The sequence below is a fragment of the Hemicordylus capensis genome, chromosome 4 (assembly GCF_027244095.1).
Source record: "Hemicordylus capensis ecotype Gifberg chromosome 4, rHemCap1.1.pri, whole genome shotgun sequence".
Classification (NCBI taxonomy): Eukaryota; Metazoa; Chordata; class Lepidosauria; order Squamata; family Cordylidae; genus Hemicordylus; species Hemicordylus capensis.
This window is the reverse complement of record NC_069660.1, coordinates 182,403,006-182,418,829: the sequence shown is the minus strand read 5'-3', so window position 1 is coordinate 182,418,829 and position 15,824 is coordinate 182,403,006. Positions and strand designations below refer to the sequence as shown.

Here is a 15,824-nt window from a genome sequence, read left to right as displayed (position 1 = left end):
TTTGGGTTTTTGAGGTGAAGGCAAAGGGGTGGTTGCCTGGTTTTGATTTTGAAACCGTTCAGCAACAGTGGCATCCTCGATTTCCAACACCTCCTCCACCTGCTCCTGAGCAACTTCTTTAATTGGTGGTAATTCTTCTTCCATAACTTGAGCCTGTGTTGCTCTTTGCAGTTCTTCCAGCTCAACTCCTGTGAATACTTTATTTCTTATTATGTATCTTCTCTGGTCTGCTAGCCTTTGTTCTGTTATTTCTGTATCTGGATGCTTCTCTTTCCAAATTTGGTACATTCTTTTTAAATAACCTCTTCTAGTTGGACTAGACTTGTAATAGCAGATCATTATTTCCTTGTTGGCATTTTTCTTATATTTTTTCGGTTAAGCGACGTTTCTTTCAGTAAATTTGCAGTCTCCAGCCCTGGTTGCTCAACTGAAGATCCTGAGTCCTGTTGCCCACTTGCCACCAGATGTCCAGGGACTATAGCACCTGGCGTGGTCCTTGTTGACCTGGGCGACGACCGATCCAGTATAGATTTATTAAAGTTACATCTCACCATATTGTTGATGGGAGAGGCACTCTTTGTCTGGCTCCTCTGGTGAGACCTGTCCAGTATGGTTGGACCTCTGGCATAGCTCTCACCTTCCTCAGAGCACGCAAGCCCCACAACCACACCAAGGTAGTGCCTCACTGGGGGATTATTTTTTAAATTATTATTATTCCATTTATATCCTGCTCTTTCTCCAAGGAACCCAGAGTGGTGTACATAGTTAAATTTCTCCTCACAACAACCCTGTGATGTAGGTTAGGCTGAGCGAGAAGTAACTGGCCCAGAGTCACCCAGCAAGTATCATGGCTGAATGATGATTTGAACTCGGGTCTCTCCGGTCCTAGTCCAGCACTCTAACCACTACACAATGCTGGGAATATATCAATACTATTAGACTCTGAATCCCAGGTGTCTGATTTGTTGCAGCGTAGGGTCTGGTGTGGGGCACTGAGGCCCGGCAAGGCTCGTAGGAAGATCAATCAGACACTGGGTGGTTTTGTTTCTTCAATTGGGGGTACTTTCATAGCACACCCTGGCATAATTTTCCCCCATCCTGATTTGTTTTGCAGGGACGGGGTGCATTTGTCACCAGTCGGGTGTGATATATTTTTGAGGGACTTCCAGGGAGGATTGGCTGAGTTTTTGGAGGGTTGGTGGGCAGCTGAGGTGCCAAGCTAGGCTGGCCCTCCCAGGGGCAGGCATAGTGCGGTAAATGTGGGCAGAACAGTTTATAGTGAACACCTTAAAGCAAAGCATTTGGCATCTTGAAGAGTCCTTGGCAGTCCTTAGAGGCTTCACAGCTCTGGCCCTGGAGTTACTCCTTTAAATTCAGATGGCATACTGAGGCCATTGATAAGCTGGCCCGCTGTGGATACTCATTAGAGGTTATATAGGAGCTCAGTTACGACAGAACTTGTACCCAAACTATTCAACACCTAATGGATATTGAGCTGCAGTATGAAATCTCCCAGATACCCAAAAGTGTGTTCTTGGGTGATCAATTGAGTGGATTTAATTTGGCCTTCTATCTTCGGGTAGTTACGATTCCTGAATATAGACGAGCCATGACGCTGGCCAGGTTAGATGTTCTTCCGTCTGCAGTCCTGTTTGGCAGATACGCAGGAATTCCTTTGGCAAGTTGTGTTTGAAATTCAATTATAGCAATACTCCTGAACTTAACCAAATTATTTAAATGTAACTCTCTAGGCCTGGCCACAAGTCAGAACAGATACTTTGATATAGAAGATAAGGTCTTCCCAGGTATTTACTCTGATGACTCCCAAGAAAATGACCAGATCCCCTCCAAATAGTTTATTAGGACTTACTATAAAACAAGGAAAGGATGCAACAGAAACAAGGTAATTCAGCTGGCTAAAGGTGCTCAGTCTCCCACTGAAAACTGAGGTCCCTGTACAATCTAATAAATTAATAAATCATTTTTATACCCCTTCTATGGTCATAACTCTTTACTTTCTTCTCATTGGACCTCTCACCTAATCATGAGCATTTTACACGACCAGCCTCCAAGGATTTTCCAGAGTTGTTATGTTCTATTATCAGAGGCATATCTAGGGAAAATAGCGCCTAGGGCAAGCACTGAAATTGCGCCCCTGTCCAAACATCTGACACCCATCTTTCAGATAACTTTACCATAATATCAGCTCAAAAAATACAAGTTCAGCTACTTTCAGGAGAAACAGGTTGTAAGCAACACACACATGCATACACACACATACATACAACCACACATGTGGCACATATTTGCCAGTCACCTTCCCAAGGAAATGCAGCACATCCATGTGCTGGGCATGCCTCCATAAAGCTAAGTAGTGAAAGCTCTCTTTAGCAAATGCTCTGCCACCTCAGCACACCTCACTACAGGTTGCTGCCTCCAAGAAATTCAGGGATGGGTTTTTTCTGTCCAAACAGCTTTTGCCTTAAAGGGAGATGGCTGCAATGGGAAATCATAGGGGCCCCAAACAATCTGAAATTATCCAGCAGCTTACAATAGCCTTGGATCCAGCAACCTGATCAGGAAGAAGGTGGAAGTTGCAGCTGGTCACAGAACAGCAAAACAGTGTGATATTCAGGTGTTGTGTTTTTTTTAAAGCACCACACAAGTTAAAGGCAGGCGCTTTCCAAGTGTGAAATCCCACAAACCTTATAATCAGATTGCTTGACAAATATTCAGATAAAGATAGAGCTCTGTATAGAGAATTAAACAGCATGCGAGTGAATATTTCCATTTTATTCCTTGCCTCTCCCCCCACCCTTCAGTTTTGCCAGCTTACAAGGTATTAAACTAACATTGTCTTTTTAGGGGATGTTTTGTCCACTTACTTTTATAACATTTATATCTTTTTTAAAAATGCTTGGGTCCCTTGTCAACAACCTTCCATTCTTTTGACTCCCTAGATCAAGGAAAAATCAGACTTGGGTCTTGCAGAGGCCATTTGAGCATGTGCGGCAGCCATTTTTGTTTTCAGCAGCCTTTTTTATTTGAAAAAATGGCCACCGCACAAGCTCAAATGGTCCCTGTGAGGTCCTATGCCTTGCCAGGCCCTGCAGAGGCCTTTTGAGCATGTGCAGTGACCTCCAAAATGGCTGTTGCACTGATCGTTGTAGGCCCAAACAGGCCTGAAAATCAGCCTGCGATGGGCTGCGGCAGTGATTTAAGAGGCCGGCAGGGGGGGAGGGGGAACCCTTGCAGACCCCTGCGGTCCTTAGGAAGCCCCCCCCCAAGGGGCTACAGGTTATATATATATGCAAATTGGGGAGGGGGTGGGGGCAGCATGGCACTGGCGCCCCCCCGTGGCACCTAGGGCATGTGCCCTGGCTGCCCCCCCCCCCCCCCGCCGTTTCACCTATGTCTATTATGTCAACCTCCAGGACGTCTGTGTTTTTAAAAAAATCTTTTTCTGTATCCATGTTGAAATCCCCTCTTTTAGCTATTAGCTTACGTTACTTCACTACTTGTTTGCTTTACTTATGAAATTTCCCACTCAGTCAGCTTCTGACTCAAAAACTCCTGCAAGGTCACTTTTGAGTACAGAGGCCTACATTTCTGTTCATCTCTATTTAAGCTCATACAAAAGTTTGGTCAATTCAAAGCTTTCCTTATCAATAACTATTGCTAATACACTACTAATAACAAAAATTGCACATTAAAATCTCCAACAACAAGCCCTGCAGGAAGATTAGGAAATAGCTTCATTTATTTCACATTTATTTCAGAACTTTTTTAGCAACTCATTACAAGATGAATAGTTCTAAATTCTCTTTTAACTTCAAAAGACTCAGAATTGCTCCCTGCATTTCTTGATGAGCATTAGAGCATAAGAACATAAGAACAGCCCTGCTGGATCAGGCACATGGCCCATCTAGTCGAGCATCCTGTTTCACACAGTGGCCCACCAGATGCCTCTGGGGAGCTCACAGGCAAAAGGTATGTGCATGTCCTCTCTCCTGTTGTTGCTCCCCTGCAACTAGTATTGAGAGGCATGCTCAACTGGTATTGAGCATTCTTTCTTCAAAATATGAAGCCATTTTCCTTTTGAAATCATTGAAGTTTGAAACCATTTGCACCTTTAAGGAACACTGAAAAGATTTTATTGAAAGGTCACGAGCTTTCATAGAATCATAGATAGTTGTCTTATAAAGTTCATGCTATTTCAAGAAAATCATTTTGGTTAGTCTTAAATACTCTTTTATTTTACTTTTAAAATCAAGTCTGACATGGCTACCTTAGATGTTGAAGAGATTTTTATCACTTAGTTCTGTAAAATATTTCAGTTGTTTCACGAAAAAGTGGTAAAGTACCTGAGAAATCAGAGGGTTATTCATAATCCAAATAACATTTATACTACATAATACTTGGTCCTTGAAATGGAAGAAGAAGCAGCTTAGAGCGATCATTAGAAAAGGTCTCAGAGAGATAGCCACTTTCATCTACAGAATCTTCATAATATTGTGTGCGTGTATAAATCGCTAGGTTGCTTTATGTGGAACATTCTTTGGTGTGATGTCAGAGATGGGAAGTTCCATCCCTTGCTCAGAATTCTCAAGCCAGTTCTTCTGTAAGGTGATTGATGTGATTAGGTTCAACTGTTCAAGCTGTTGTAATCTTAAAGAATGAGGTGCTGAAGGAAAATGGAGGTTGTGGTATCCAAAGAATCATTTGCAGACATCCTAGAAGATGACAGAAGGCTAAAGTGGGAAAGTAAATACCAGTACAGTTTAAGCTGTGTTGGATTTGTTGTAGGCTTGGGGAATGTGTGGCGCTTTCCATACTTGTGCCAAACCTATGGAGGAGGTAAGAGTTAATCAGGGCTTTAAATGGTTTTTACTTCTGTGATTTGTTTGTTCAGACTAAATGAAAACTTGGGTCTTCATGTTCTTAAAAGAACATAATTATTTCATTCTTGCATGTTGATTTCATGATAATACATAGAACAATAGGAGGCTCAATTGGAGGATGACACAATTGTTAGTAATGCAAGCTTGGCAGAAATGAGAATGTGGTTTGGGGATGCAGGAGATGAGCACATGTGCAGGGATGTAACTATAATAGGGCAAGGGGAGACAGTTGTCTGGGGGCCCACTGCCTCAGGGCCTTCCCCGAGGCAAGTCACAAGACTGACTCCCCCAGCCACGCACCCACCCGGGCTTCCTTCGGTTGTATTCATCCTCCGAAATTGATGTGAGTGTTAAGACCTGGAGCTACCAGAACAGCATGTCTTTCTCTAGTACCATTAAATGACTTGCATCATCCACAATTTACAAAACTTTTTAAAAAATAATTTAGGATGATGTTCTATTGTGGCACATAGGAGATATGTGCATGTATGTGTATGTGTGTGTGTGTGTGTGTGTGTGTGTGTATGTATATATATCTTCAGTGAGTGGGGGGCATTTTATATATCTTCAGTGAGTGGGGGACATTTTAAAATCTTGTTTCTGGGCCCATTCCAACCTTGCTACGCCCCTGCACATGTGTCCCACTTTGGGATCAATGGTGGTGCTGTGCTGTATATCAACCAATTTATTCTGTTTTCAATTTTAACTTTTTGCCTGCTTCTCACAAATGGGCAAAAAATAAGAGATGTTGGAATCTTTGGAGTTCAGCAGCTTGTAGTCAATTTGTAACAAATACAATAAAATAAAAGTAAAGTCAGTTAGTACAGTTATAATTTATTGCCTGAATAAACTATACTTGTAAATGTAAAATAACAAACATGATAAATGTTATGAGCAAAGGTGATATATAAATATTATGTTTCTAAATAAACAATGTAATGTAATAGTCTGTAAACAAATGTACATCTGTGGGCTCTGTGATGATACAAGTATACATGAGTTACCATTCTTTTAGTTAGAGTATGGAGAATCAGGTTCTGGATGGTGATAGGCTCCAAACCCTGGCAGATAAAAGTTACAGGGAAGAAACAAAATGGCAACAATTCCCCCCCCCACACACATTTAGTTATTCAGATTCAGATTCATGTATTAGTTTTACATATCACAAAAAGAACATATGTAGTACAGTTGCAGGCATCGCCATCATTAATATTAAATTCTATTTCATCTTGATGAATATCACTGAAGTTGTCGCAAACCTCAGTGTCTCCTTCACATTTACATATTTTGGTACACCTCAGACCATTTGTCAGTCGTGTGCATTCTTGTGTTCTCTGGCCACACAAATAACTACACAATTCCAATATAACATAAGGTGCACAGGGCAGTGTACATACTATTAGTATTTGTGTCATCATGGCTCCCACGAGATGTGTGTTTTGTACATTTGATTACAGACTATAAAACATCCATACAAAACAGGGTTTCAGATGTGGAAAAAAAGTCATTTATAAAACCTTTTGTACATATAAAACTGGATCAGTAAAAAATAATTTAGGGCCAACAAAAGGAAGTACTTTTTCACACAGAGCATAATTAATCTACGGAATTCTTTGCCACAGGATGTGGTGATGGCCCCTAGCTTGGATGGCTTAAAAAGGGGCTTAAATTCATGGAGGGCAGGTCTATCAATGGCTACTAGACTGGTGGCTATAGGCTAGGGTTGTGCACAAATGGGCTTGTGCACTCCTGGGAGGTGTGTGGAGGTTATCTTTAAGTAGCAGGGAGGGTGCTTATCCCCTCCTCGCTCCCCCCCCCCGAACTGTCTCCAAAAACGCTGGCATGGGGCTTATGCTTACCTCCTTGCAGCCTGGTCAGCATCATACCAGAAGTGGCTAGTGCATGGACACCCTCCCTGCTCCTTAAAGGTAACCCCTGCCTTCGAACCAGTCTGAATGCCAGACCTCTGAACCAGTTCGGCAGTCCATAAAAGGACTGCCAAACCGGTTCGTGCACGTCCCTACTATAGGGTCAGAGGCAAGCCCCATATAGGCAACCCTACTATAGGCTCAGAGGCAAGATACCAGTTGCAAGGGAGCAACAACAGGAGAGTGGACATGCCCTCACCTTTTGCTTGTACTTTAATTGGAAAGGGCGAGCTCTAGCAATAGAATTTATAATTTAAAAGTGTTCCCTTATATGGGACACTAATTAACAGCATGAAATTTATGGACATACTCTCCCATGTGGCCGTTGGAGCAGAGTAAGGCTGTTGCCTATATCAGTCCTTTTGCCTATATTAATGGACCCAGAAACAATACAACTAGCATTTGCTAAAAATACATATATATGTAAAATGGAAATAATGACTTTTATACTTCTGGACCTAGAACCTACAAGAGGTCAGCCAGCTCACCTGCTATTTCTTCTTTCAAGATCCAATCTGTTCTTCTGGTGGCAAGCATGACTTGTCCCCTTAGCTAAGCAGAGTCTGCCCTGGTTGCATGTGAAAGGGAGACTTGATGTGTGAGCACTGTAAGATATTCCCCTCAGGGGATGGAGCCACTCTGGGAAGAGCAGAAGGTTTCAAGTTCCCTCCCTGGCTTCTCCAAGATAGGGCTGAGAGAGATTCCTGCCTGCAACCTAGGAGAAGCTGCTGCCAGTCTGTGAAGACAATACTGAGCTAGATGGACCAATGGTCTGACTCAGTATATGGCAGCTTCCTATGTTCCTGTGTGACAAATGATAGTGGATCCAAACTGGGCCTATTCAGTCCAATTCAGATTTCTCTTGGAATGAATGCCTCTGGGTTTCAAATGGGCCAGTGGCATATGGCCTATTCTGGTCCCATTCATTTTCGTGATGAAGAGGGCAGTGGGAAGATCACCTTGTAACAGGCCAAAATGGTAGCAACCCCCCCCCCCCGCCACACACACTTATTTTAAAACTCTCCTTAAATTGCAAAAGGATCACCAGAGTTCCTCCCAGTGACTTCTCTGGGTGGCCACTATGCTTTATGTCCCACAATGCATGGATTACATTGTGAGAAAACAACATGGTGGCCACCAGGAGGAAATTGCCAGGAGGAGCTCTGATGCTCTTGTAAACTTCTGTTAGAAGTTCCTGGACTTCTTATTTTGTTATCATTCTCTATCGTTACTGATTGATTGACTTTACTGCCTGATTTAATGCCTGAGTGAATCAGGTTATTTACTCACTCTAACTAAATGGACATGGAATTTTTTTTTAGCAAGAAATATGATACACAAACAGGGATGCTTCTAGGCAACAGGAATAATAAAAAGAGGCTTTGACTCTTAACATTGATTCCAGGAAATGATTTTAAAATATGCATTAGTTATTGTGGCAAAGTGCAAAAGATGGAAATAAATGGAACTGTCCAAGAGTAACTCTTCTGAGGGTTTCATTCCAGATTGTAACTTCCTGTAAAGATGAGGGATATGCAAGGGGGAGGGGGGGAAACACATTTATTACTTCATTCATTTTCATTATTAAAAATCTGATTTGCTTTATTACTTATTTGTTAGAAATACATTTGGTTTATTACTGATTAAGAACTAGTTCTGAATCAGATTTGTTTTCATAACCGATTCTATACACACACACTTTACCTTAGCCAAAAGACCAAGAAGCAATCATAACTGATTCATTTTAGTTTGCAATTGATTTCAAAGGGAGACCAGCCAATCTAAAGCTGCCTGTGTAACGCTGGTGTTTTCCATCTAAATGACATTAATCTTTCCAGGAATCTATAACTCCTTTAAGGCATTAGAGCAGACCCACTTCAGTTCAGACAGTATTCTGAAAACCAATTCCTGCTTTAGAGGCAATTAAACAAGAAATACATACTATAATCTTTTCATTGTTTTCAATGGTAGACCCGCTCCTCTTCTGCTTCTTGTAACTTCTGTGTTTTCTGTCCTATTGACATGACATTTTGGGGATTCTACTACCTCCCCAAGAATTCAGATTGAAAAGTGTCTAAAATAGGATATGCTGCCCTCTCCACAGCATTGTAGGTCAAGCCTCCATCGTCTCCACAATTGTGCCCTAATGCTACAGATGGTAGGCTGGCTGAGAATTGGACAGAACCCTTGCTTCTGCTTTTGGCCTTTGCCTTGCCACTTAGAGTAGATTTTGGGGGTGGGGGTGGTGAGGGGAAGCTGCTATGCCCCACTTTGCCTGCCTGACTTCTAAACAGCACCAACATATGCTGCTTTCATATGCATCATGCCAGAATTGCTTAGGTGCCTGATCATCTCCCTTCTACCAATCTTTCTGTGGCACAGGAGGCACTCATCTAGTATTCTCATCCATTGTTATTAGTGAGATGGAAGTACTGCCACACCTCTGATATTCAAGTTGCTCTTCTGCCCAGCCGTCTCCTAGTGCCAACAGAGGATTTGTGGGAACCAGACTCAAGGGGCTGAAGCTCAAGAACAATACAGTCCGCCTCTTGTTTTGGTTTCTCTTGCCACAATTTTCATGGAAGAGCTGCTGCTTCTGCCAGAGACATTCCTGCTTCTGCTGCACTGGGTAGGGTGCCTTGGACCTACACAACAGGAAAAGTGAGGGAGGAAGAACTGGTTGTTTCCCTGTAACTGATATGCTTTGAGTTGTCATTGTGCAGTTTCACCTACAGGATCTGCACCTGTGTACAGACTTGTTTGGAACTTTCTGGCCTCAATAGTTTTGGCATGATCCATGCTCCGATGAAGTAATAACACTTGCCCAAGTAGGTGCAGCCCACATCTCCTTAGTTCAAACAGACCACTTCAGCAGAACACCAAGAAGACAGTAGGGGAAGGAATGCAGTGAGAAGGAGGGAGGGTTTGTGTGACTGCATAGATGACCACGTGAAGAACTTCAGTTACAGGCAAGCAACTTGTTTTTGTTGGAAATTCTCTGTGGTGAGAGAATCCCTTTCTCATTATAGTAGAGTGCACAGAGGCACAACACAGCGGAATTTAGTTAGGCATGCGTGTATGCTGAGAGTAAAGTAACTTGGAGCCAATTCATAGTTTCAAATCAAAATATAAGGCATTTATTAAGGAACTCCATTCTAGATAGGAAAGTGAGGAGTTACGATCTCTAATCTATCTATCTAGCTGGATGCAGATGGATTCTGCATCTTCTCTGCACACATGGTGCAGGGAGAGAAACTTGCCATGTTGCAAGGTAGAAGGGCAGGTAGGGAAGAGAGAGAGGAAGGAAGTTAATCCCTGAGATTAGCAATCTACATATCCAAAGGGATAGTGTCAGAGCAGTGGAGAAGGGATGAGATGACCAATTTCTTGACCCTCTAGCCCTCTGTCTCAGTAGTCTGTCCTCCACTGTCTGAGACAAGAGACAGCGCAAAGTCCTTTAACTTCCAACACACATGAAGAACTTCAGTTACAGGCAAGCAACTCATTTTTCATGGTCTCTGTGTATTCACACCTATAGGATATCAGCTAGCTACAGTACCTGGAAGGAGGGTGTAGCATAATCATGCAAACAATAAATGAGCTCTGCCAAAGGCTTCTCCAGAATGAGAATGCACATTCAGAGTGCCTGATGAAAATGGAAGGTTGAGTTCAGGTGACAGTTTGACAGAGGTCCATGTGATTGGGATGCCACAATCAAATGCCATGGATATCACTACAGTCCTAGTGGACTGGTCCTAGACTGGGCAATGAGCAAGCCAGTACAAGTGATCAATAGTGGATGCAACCCATCAAAACAGCATCGTGAAGATACTCTGAGCTCTCCGCAAGACCGAGTGGATGAAGAGATACAGCATCTGTCAAAAGGAGATTGTCCTGTGGATGTAAAACGACAGGGTTCGTTGATGTCCAGAGAATGAAGTGTTCATTTGCCACGGGAAAATGGCAAAGGGAAATAGACGGGAAGACAGATGTCTTATGTAATATGAAAGGTAGAAACAACTCTGGGTAGAAATAAAATGTTAGATTGAAGGACAACCTTGTCCTGGTGAAATGTGAGGAAGTGGGGGATCAGACTGCAGTGCTTCAAGCTGTCCAAGACAACAGGATGATGTAACAATGAGGAGGAAGGGGACTTTAAAAGAAAGAAGGCAGGGATCAGAAAAAGCTAATGATTCAAGAGGTTTTGACATAAGTCAGAGACACACGTTTTGGGTGGTATAGAAATATTTTAAATAAATAAAAACAAAATAAGTAAGTTGTGCAGCAGATCCCAGTGGGGACTAGTCTTGACTGGCAAGTGTAAACGAGGGAGGCCCTTAATGATGATGATGATGGGGCATAAGAAGAAGGAGCCAAAGTGCAATGGATGTAGGAATGCTGAAATAATGGTGAAGTGAACATGAAAAGAGAGAAGGTGCTACTAAGTCCTGAATCTGTTTGGCCTACAATAAAAGAACTAACTAACAGAATTAGAGTTACGGGAGAATTAGTTATGGAGGAATGGCACCTTGGACTTCATCAAAATGGAACACTTGAACCATTTGAGGGTATAAAGTATAAAACCAGAGGGCTGGACTCCAGGAGGAGATGTTGGATATTCACCAGATCAGATCAGGATAGAAAATTCCATGTGGTGAGGTCGAGTACAAGAACATGTGACTGCAAGATCTGTCTGTCGTTCCTGGATAAATTGTGAGGAATGTTGGGTGGGAGAATATGGAATGTAAACAAAACCACTGAGGAACAGACAAGGCAAAAAATGCAGAGACACAATGCAGGGTGAAGCAATACTCTACATATAATCACAAACTCCCACAGGCATCCATATAACAACAGCAGAAAAATACAACAATGTGGGCTGATACAAACTCCACAGACTTAGAAATGTAATTCTTAACAACAGTGGCTGGAATGCTAATCGTGTAAAATAGCTAATATGATGCTGGTGGTGCCAGTTTGCTGAAAATCAATCCTCATAAATAAGAGGTAATACACTCTGCGCAGGAACCTTGAAACTTGAAGCTTTGCTCAGGAACCTTGAAACTAGAAATTTTAAGTAAGAGGTGATACACTCTGCACAAGAACCTTGAAACTTGAAGCTTTACGCTTCTGTAGTGTCTGTTTGACTACAGAGCCTCTGGCGCCACAAATTCATCTGTGTTGCCAAAAGGTTGGTTGATGGAGTATCCCAGGCTCAGAATATGGGCAGCAGATGAGGAGAAGAGATTGTCCACTACTGGAAAAGAGGGAAATATCTGCCCAGTGAGTCAGTGGGTGCAGTCCTAGAGAATGAGGGCTAAAAGAGAGTGGGACCCCAAGACTCCTTGTTGGTTGGTTGATGTATTACTTTTTAGGCTGCTTTTTGTCTTTTTGTCTCAAAATGGCTTACAAAGAGTTTAAAGTAAATAATAATCAATAATTAGTGAAACAACAATATAAAACATTGCCCAGCCTTGTAACCTTATGAATTAGATTAGCCTGGTCCTCCTCCTACACCTCCTCCTGCTTTACAGTATTCATAATATTGGTGCTTATGCTGTTTTAATGTTAGAAACTGCTGCTTCTAACACCCTAAATAATAAAATGTTTGAAACAGATGATGATATGTGTTAACTATATTTGGCTGTTATGTTTCTAGGGGCTTTCTTAATCCCATACCTCATTGTACTTGTGCTTGAGGGCATCCCATTATTTCATCTTGAACTGGCCATAGGGCAGCGCTTGAGAAAAGGCAGCATTGGAGTATGGAGTACAATCTCACCTTACCTGGGAGGAGTTGGTAGGTATATATTTCTCTTTAGCAGTAACTGTGAAATGTGCTAAGCATTGGTCATTCCAGGAAATTCATGGACTCCTTTGTTATTAATTTTATTTTTATTGGGTGGCATTCTGTGCTGCAAAATACGGGCAGTACAGACTGGCCCACACTGCTGTGGGGCTCTAAATCACCTGGCGATGCTGCTGCACAAGAGGGCAGTATTGACACTACTGATTCTCACACATTGCATGCTGCTTCTATTGGGAATAAAGACAGCAGTGTGCAATGTGTGACTGTGCAATCATTAGCAGTACCAGCACTGCCCTCTTGTGCAGCATCACCACCAGGTGATTTGGAGTTCTGCAGTAGCATGGGCAGGCCTGTACCATCTGTATTTTGTAATACAGTGTTAGCCATTATGATTACAATATTTATATACTGCTTTTCAGCAAAATAATAATAATAATAATAATCTCCAAGTGATTTAGATAGCAACATATATGAGGAACTGGTCCTCTGTTCCAAAATGGCTCACAACCAAAACACCCACAAAGGAGACACCAGCAACAGCCACTGGAGAGATGCTATGCTGGACTGAACCGGGACAGTTGCCTCCCCCTGCTAGTTATAAAAGAGCTACCACTTTAAAAAGGTGCTTCTTGCCCAGTTTGTAGGGTTTAAAGCTAAAGAATGCCCAGTTATAATTTATTATTTTGGAATTCTTACGATACAAAAGAATAGTGCTCTATGGTGAAATGAGGGGAGTTCCGTCAAGCATTGAAAAAATTCTAAATGTGCTTCATTGGTGGGTTCAATCATGCAAGTACATTACTTTATTTCATATAACTGGATTATTTGGCACTTATTACTGGTCACCAAGAGATGGTTTACACATAAATATTCACTTGATTTTTCCACATATGACAACTGGCAGCAGATGAGTTTGTGAATGGACTCACTTGAAAAATAGCAAGTCTGAAGTAATGAGAGATGATATTAAAGTTCGGTTTGTGGTGCTGTGTCAGGGATGGCTCATTCACACATGCAAGACATCACCTGAATGTGTGCACTGATTTCATCAAAAAGTCTTGTTTTTGAGCTGAAACTTGGTGATATGCAGATTCTGTCTATGGTGTTTTATCTGGATGGTTCATTGATTCAGGGGTAAGCTTTTGGGTGAGACCCATCTTGATTAGAGGTGTCCACCTTGAAAATGACCAGATTTTAGTTGTTTGGTGAGCAGTCACCTTGAAAATGACCAGTTTTGTTTGTTTGTTTGGTGAGCAATCCCCTTGAGCAATTGAAAAAGCTCAAATACTTTTGCAAGACTAGAAAATATTTCTTGGGGGAAAAAATGATTCCACCACCAAAAGACTTGAAAAAATGTTTTGAAAAAAAGAAATGATTCCACCACTAAAACTTAACCTTTATTTTAGAGGCTGGAGGGGAACAGAGGCAGGAAGGAGCCTGTCTCAGTAGTCAGGTATTCTTTCTGCTGCTTTGGGTATGTAGGGGTGTGTGTGTGTGTATGAGAGAGAGAGAGAGAGAGAGAGACCCTGATAAACTAGATAAATGGCCCAGTTAAAAGGCCTTGCTTCTGCCATTCCCCCTGCCATCACAATCATAAGATTTAAAAAATATTTTTTTCTTTTGCCTTTCAATAGGCAGAGAATGGCCAGTGAGCTAGTGAAAACCATGTAGAGCGTAGTCCTAGACTCCACTTGGTATGGATTGCAAAGAATTTTCAAGTGGGCTTCTTCCCCACACTCAGTTTCAAGCCTCCCTTTAAAAAATACTAATAACATCTCTAATCTTGATAAGACAACTTTTTTAAAAATCCAGCAAAGATTTCAGGACTTTTGTGTCTATTTTCAGGGCCCTTCAGTCAAAACTGAAATAAGCAATTTGCTTATACCAAAGTCTGATTAATGTAACTGTGTTATTCTCAAAATTGTCACAGTGTTAATCTTTTCATTATGAGAATTAAATTCTTACAATATGTAAGTTAATCTATAAGTGTTAGTTCATTGGTGCAGTTGCTGATGCTGATTCTGTGTATGCTTATGTATCCCACAGGTTATGCTACGCTGATGGTGTCAGTCTTAATATCCCTCTATTATAACATGATTATGGCCTGGGTGATATATTATTTTGTGAACTCTTTCCAAAAACCCTTACCATGGAAAAATTGTCCACTAAACAACAGCAAAACAGGTGTGTTCCAAGTGTCCTAATGCTACTGATTATTTGGAACTGGCAATCCATTGCATGACCATTTTAAAGGCCAACATCCAGACTAGCAGCACACCAGCAGAAGAGCATTTTCTGTCTTGCAAGGTGGGAAGAGCCATTTTCAGCAATCCCCGCTTCCTCCAGCAGTTCCCTGTGCTTCTTGAAAATATGTCCCTGAGGATCCTCAACCCTAAAATATCATGCCTCCTTCTTGCACGACAAAACACACTCTCCCGCCAGTGTGTTGTTCGTCTAAACGTCAGTCACTGTATCCTTCCACCATACGTACAAAACAAAGTTGTGCATCTGAGGCAAGGGTGGAATGTGCATCTTTCTGCCTGAATTCCTAGATCTGGCTGGGTCCTGCCACTGCCACATCTTGTTCTGCCTTTAGACATGCTGCTCAAATCACAGAGCAGAATGTGGACGGCCTTCTCCTTAGGATATGTAGAATGAAAATTGAGTCAGAATAACTAAGTTAGATGCTCAACAAACCACTGGGTAGAGTCAGGGGTGGCCTGCTAATGAGGCCCAGGGAGGCCATCATGTCAGGTGGATTGGTGCAGGCAGTGGATTGGTCCCCTTTGCCAGCCTGTTGCCTCACCCTGCCTAGGCCTGCCACTACCACCCGAAACAGTTCCTAGTAGTGTCATGAACTGTTGTCCTCCTCCCCCTCCCTCCCTATTGCATCCTATCTTATGCCTGTTCATATGGCAGAGGATAGGGAAGTTGGAGCAGGTAGAAGTGATTACAGACTCATCTTGCCACTCTAGCTTCTCTGCCCTCAGCTTTTTGAAGATAGCGGGGTAGACACAGTGAGGAAAAGCAGCAGGAGTGATGGCAGTGGGAAGGGAGGCTTTGCACTCTAAGGGCTTGCAAATTGGGCTAGGACAAGGGGCTGTCAGCAACCTCCCATTCTCACCTGGCAGGCACTCCTGCAAGCCTTTGGAAAGTGGGGCTAGTACAAGAGACTGCTGGCAATCT

At 42.3% G+C, this 15,824-nt stretch overlaps 1 protein-coding gene across 3 annotated transcripts in view; it reads left to right on the top strand.

Annotated features, from left to right (window-relative positions):
* The first annotated feature begins 4,615 nt into the window (after positions 1 to 4,615).
* LOC128324710 (inactive sodium-dependent neutral amino acid transporter B(0)AT3-like) overlaps positions 4,616 to 15,824 on the top strand; it is a 52,113-nt gene continuing 40,904 nt past the window's right edge. For 2 of the 3 annotated variants that reach the window (XM_053249568.1, XM_053249566.1), the window contains exons 1-3: positions 4,616 to 4,857; positions 12,489 to 12,629; positions 14,685 to 14,822. In XM_053249568.1, coding sequence (XP_053105543.1) covers positions 4,695 to 4,857; positions 12,489 to 12,629; positions 14,685 to 14,822 — 442 coding nt within the window. In that variant the 5' untranslated portion in view covers positions 4,616 to 4,694. The remainder of the gene's footprint in view (positions 4,858 to 12,488; positions 12,630 to 14,684; positions 14,823 to 15,824) is intronic. The other variant, XM_053249567.1, reaches the window with a different exon arrangement.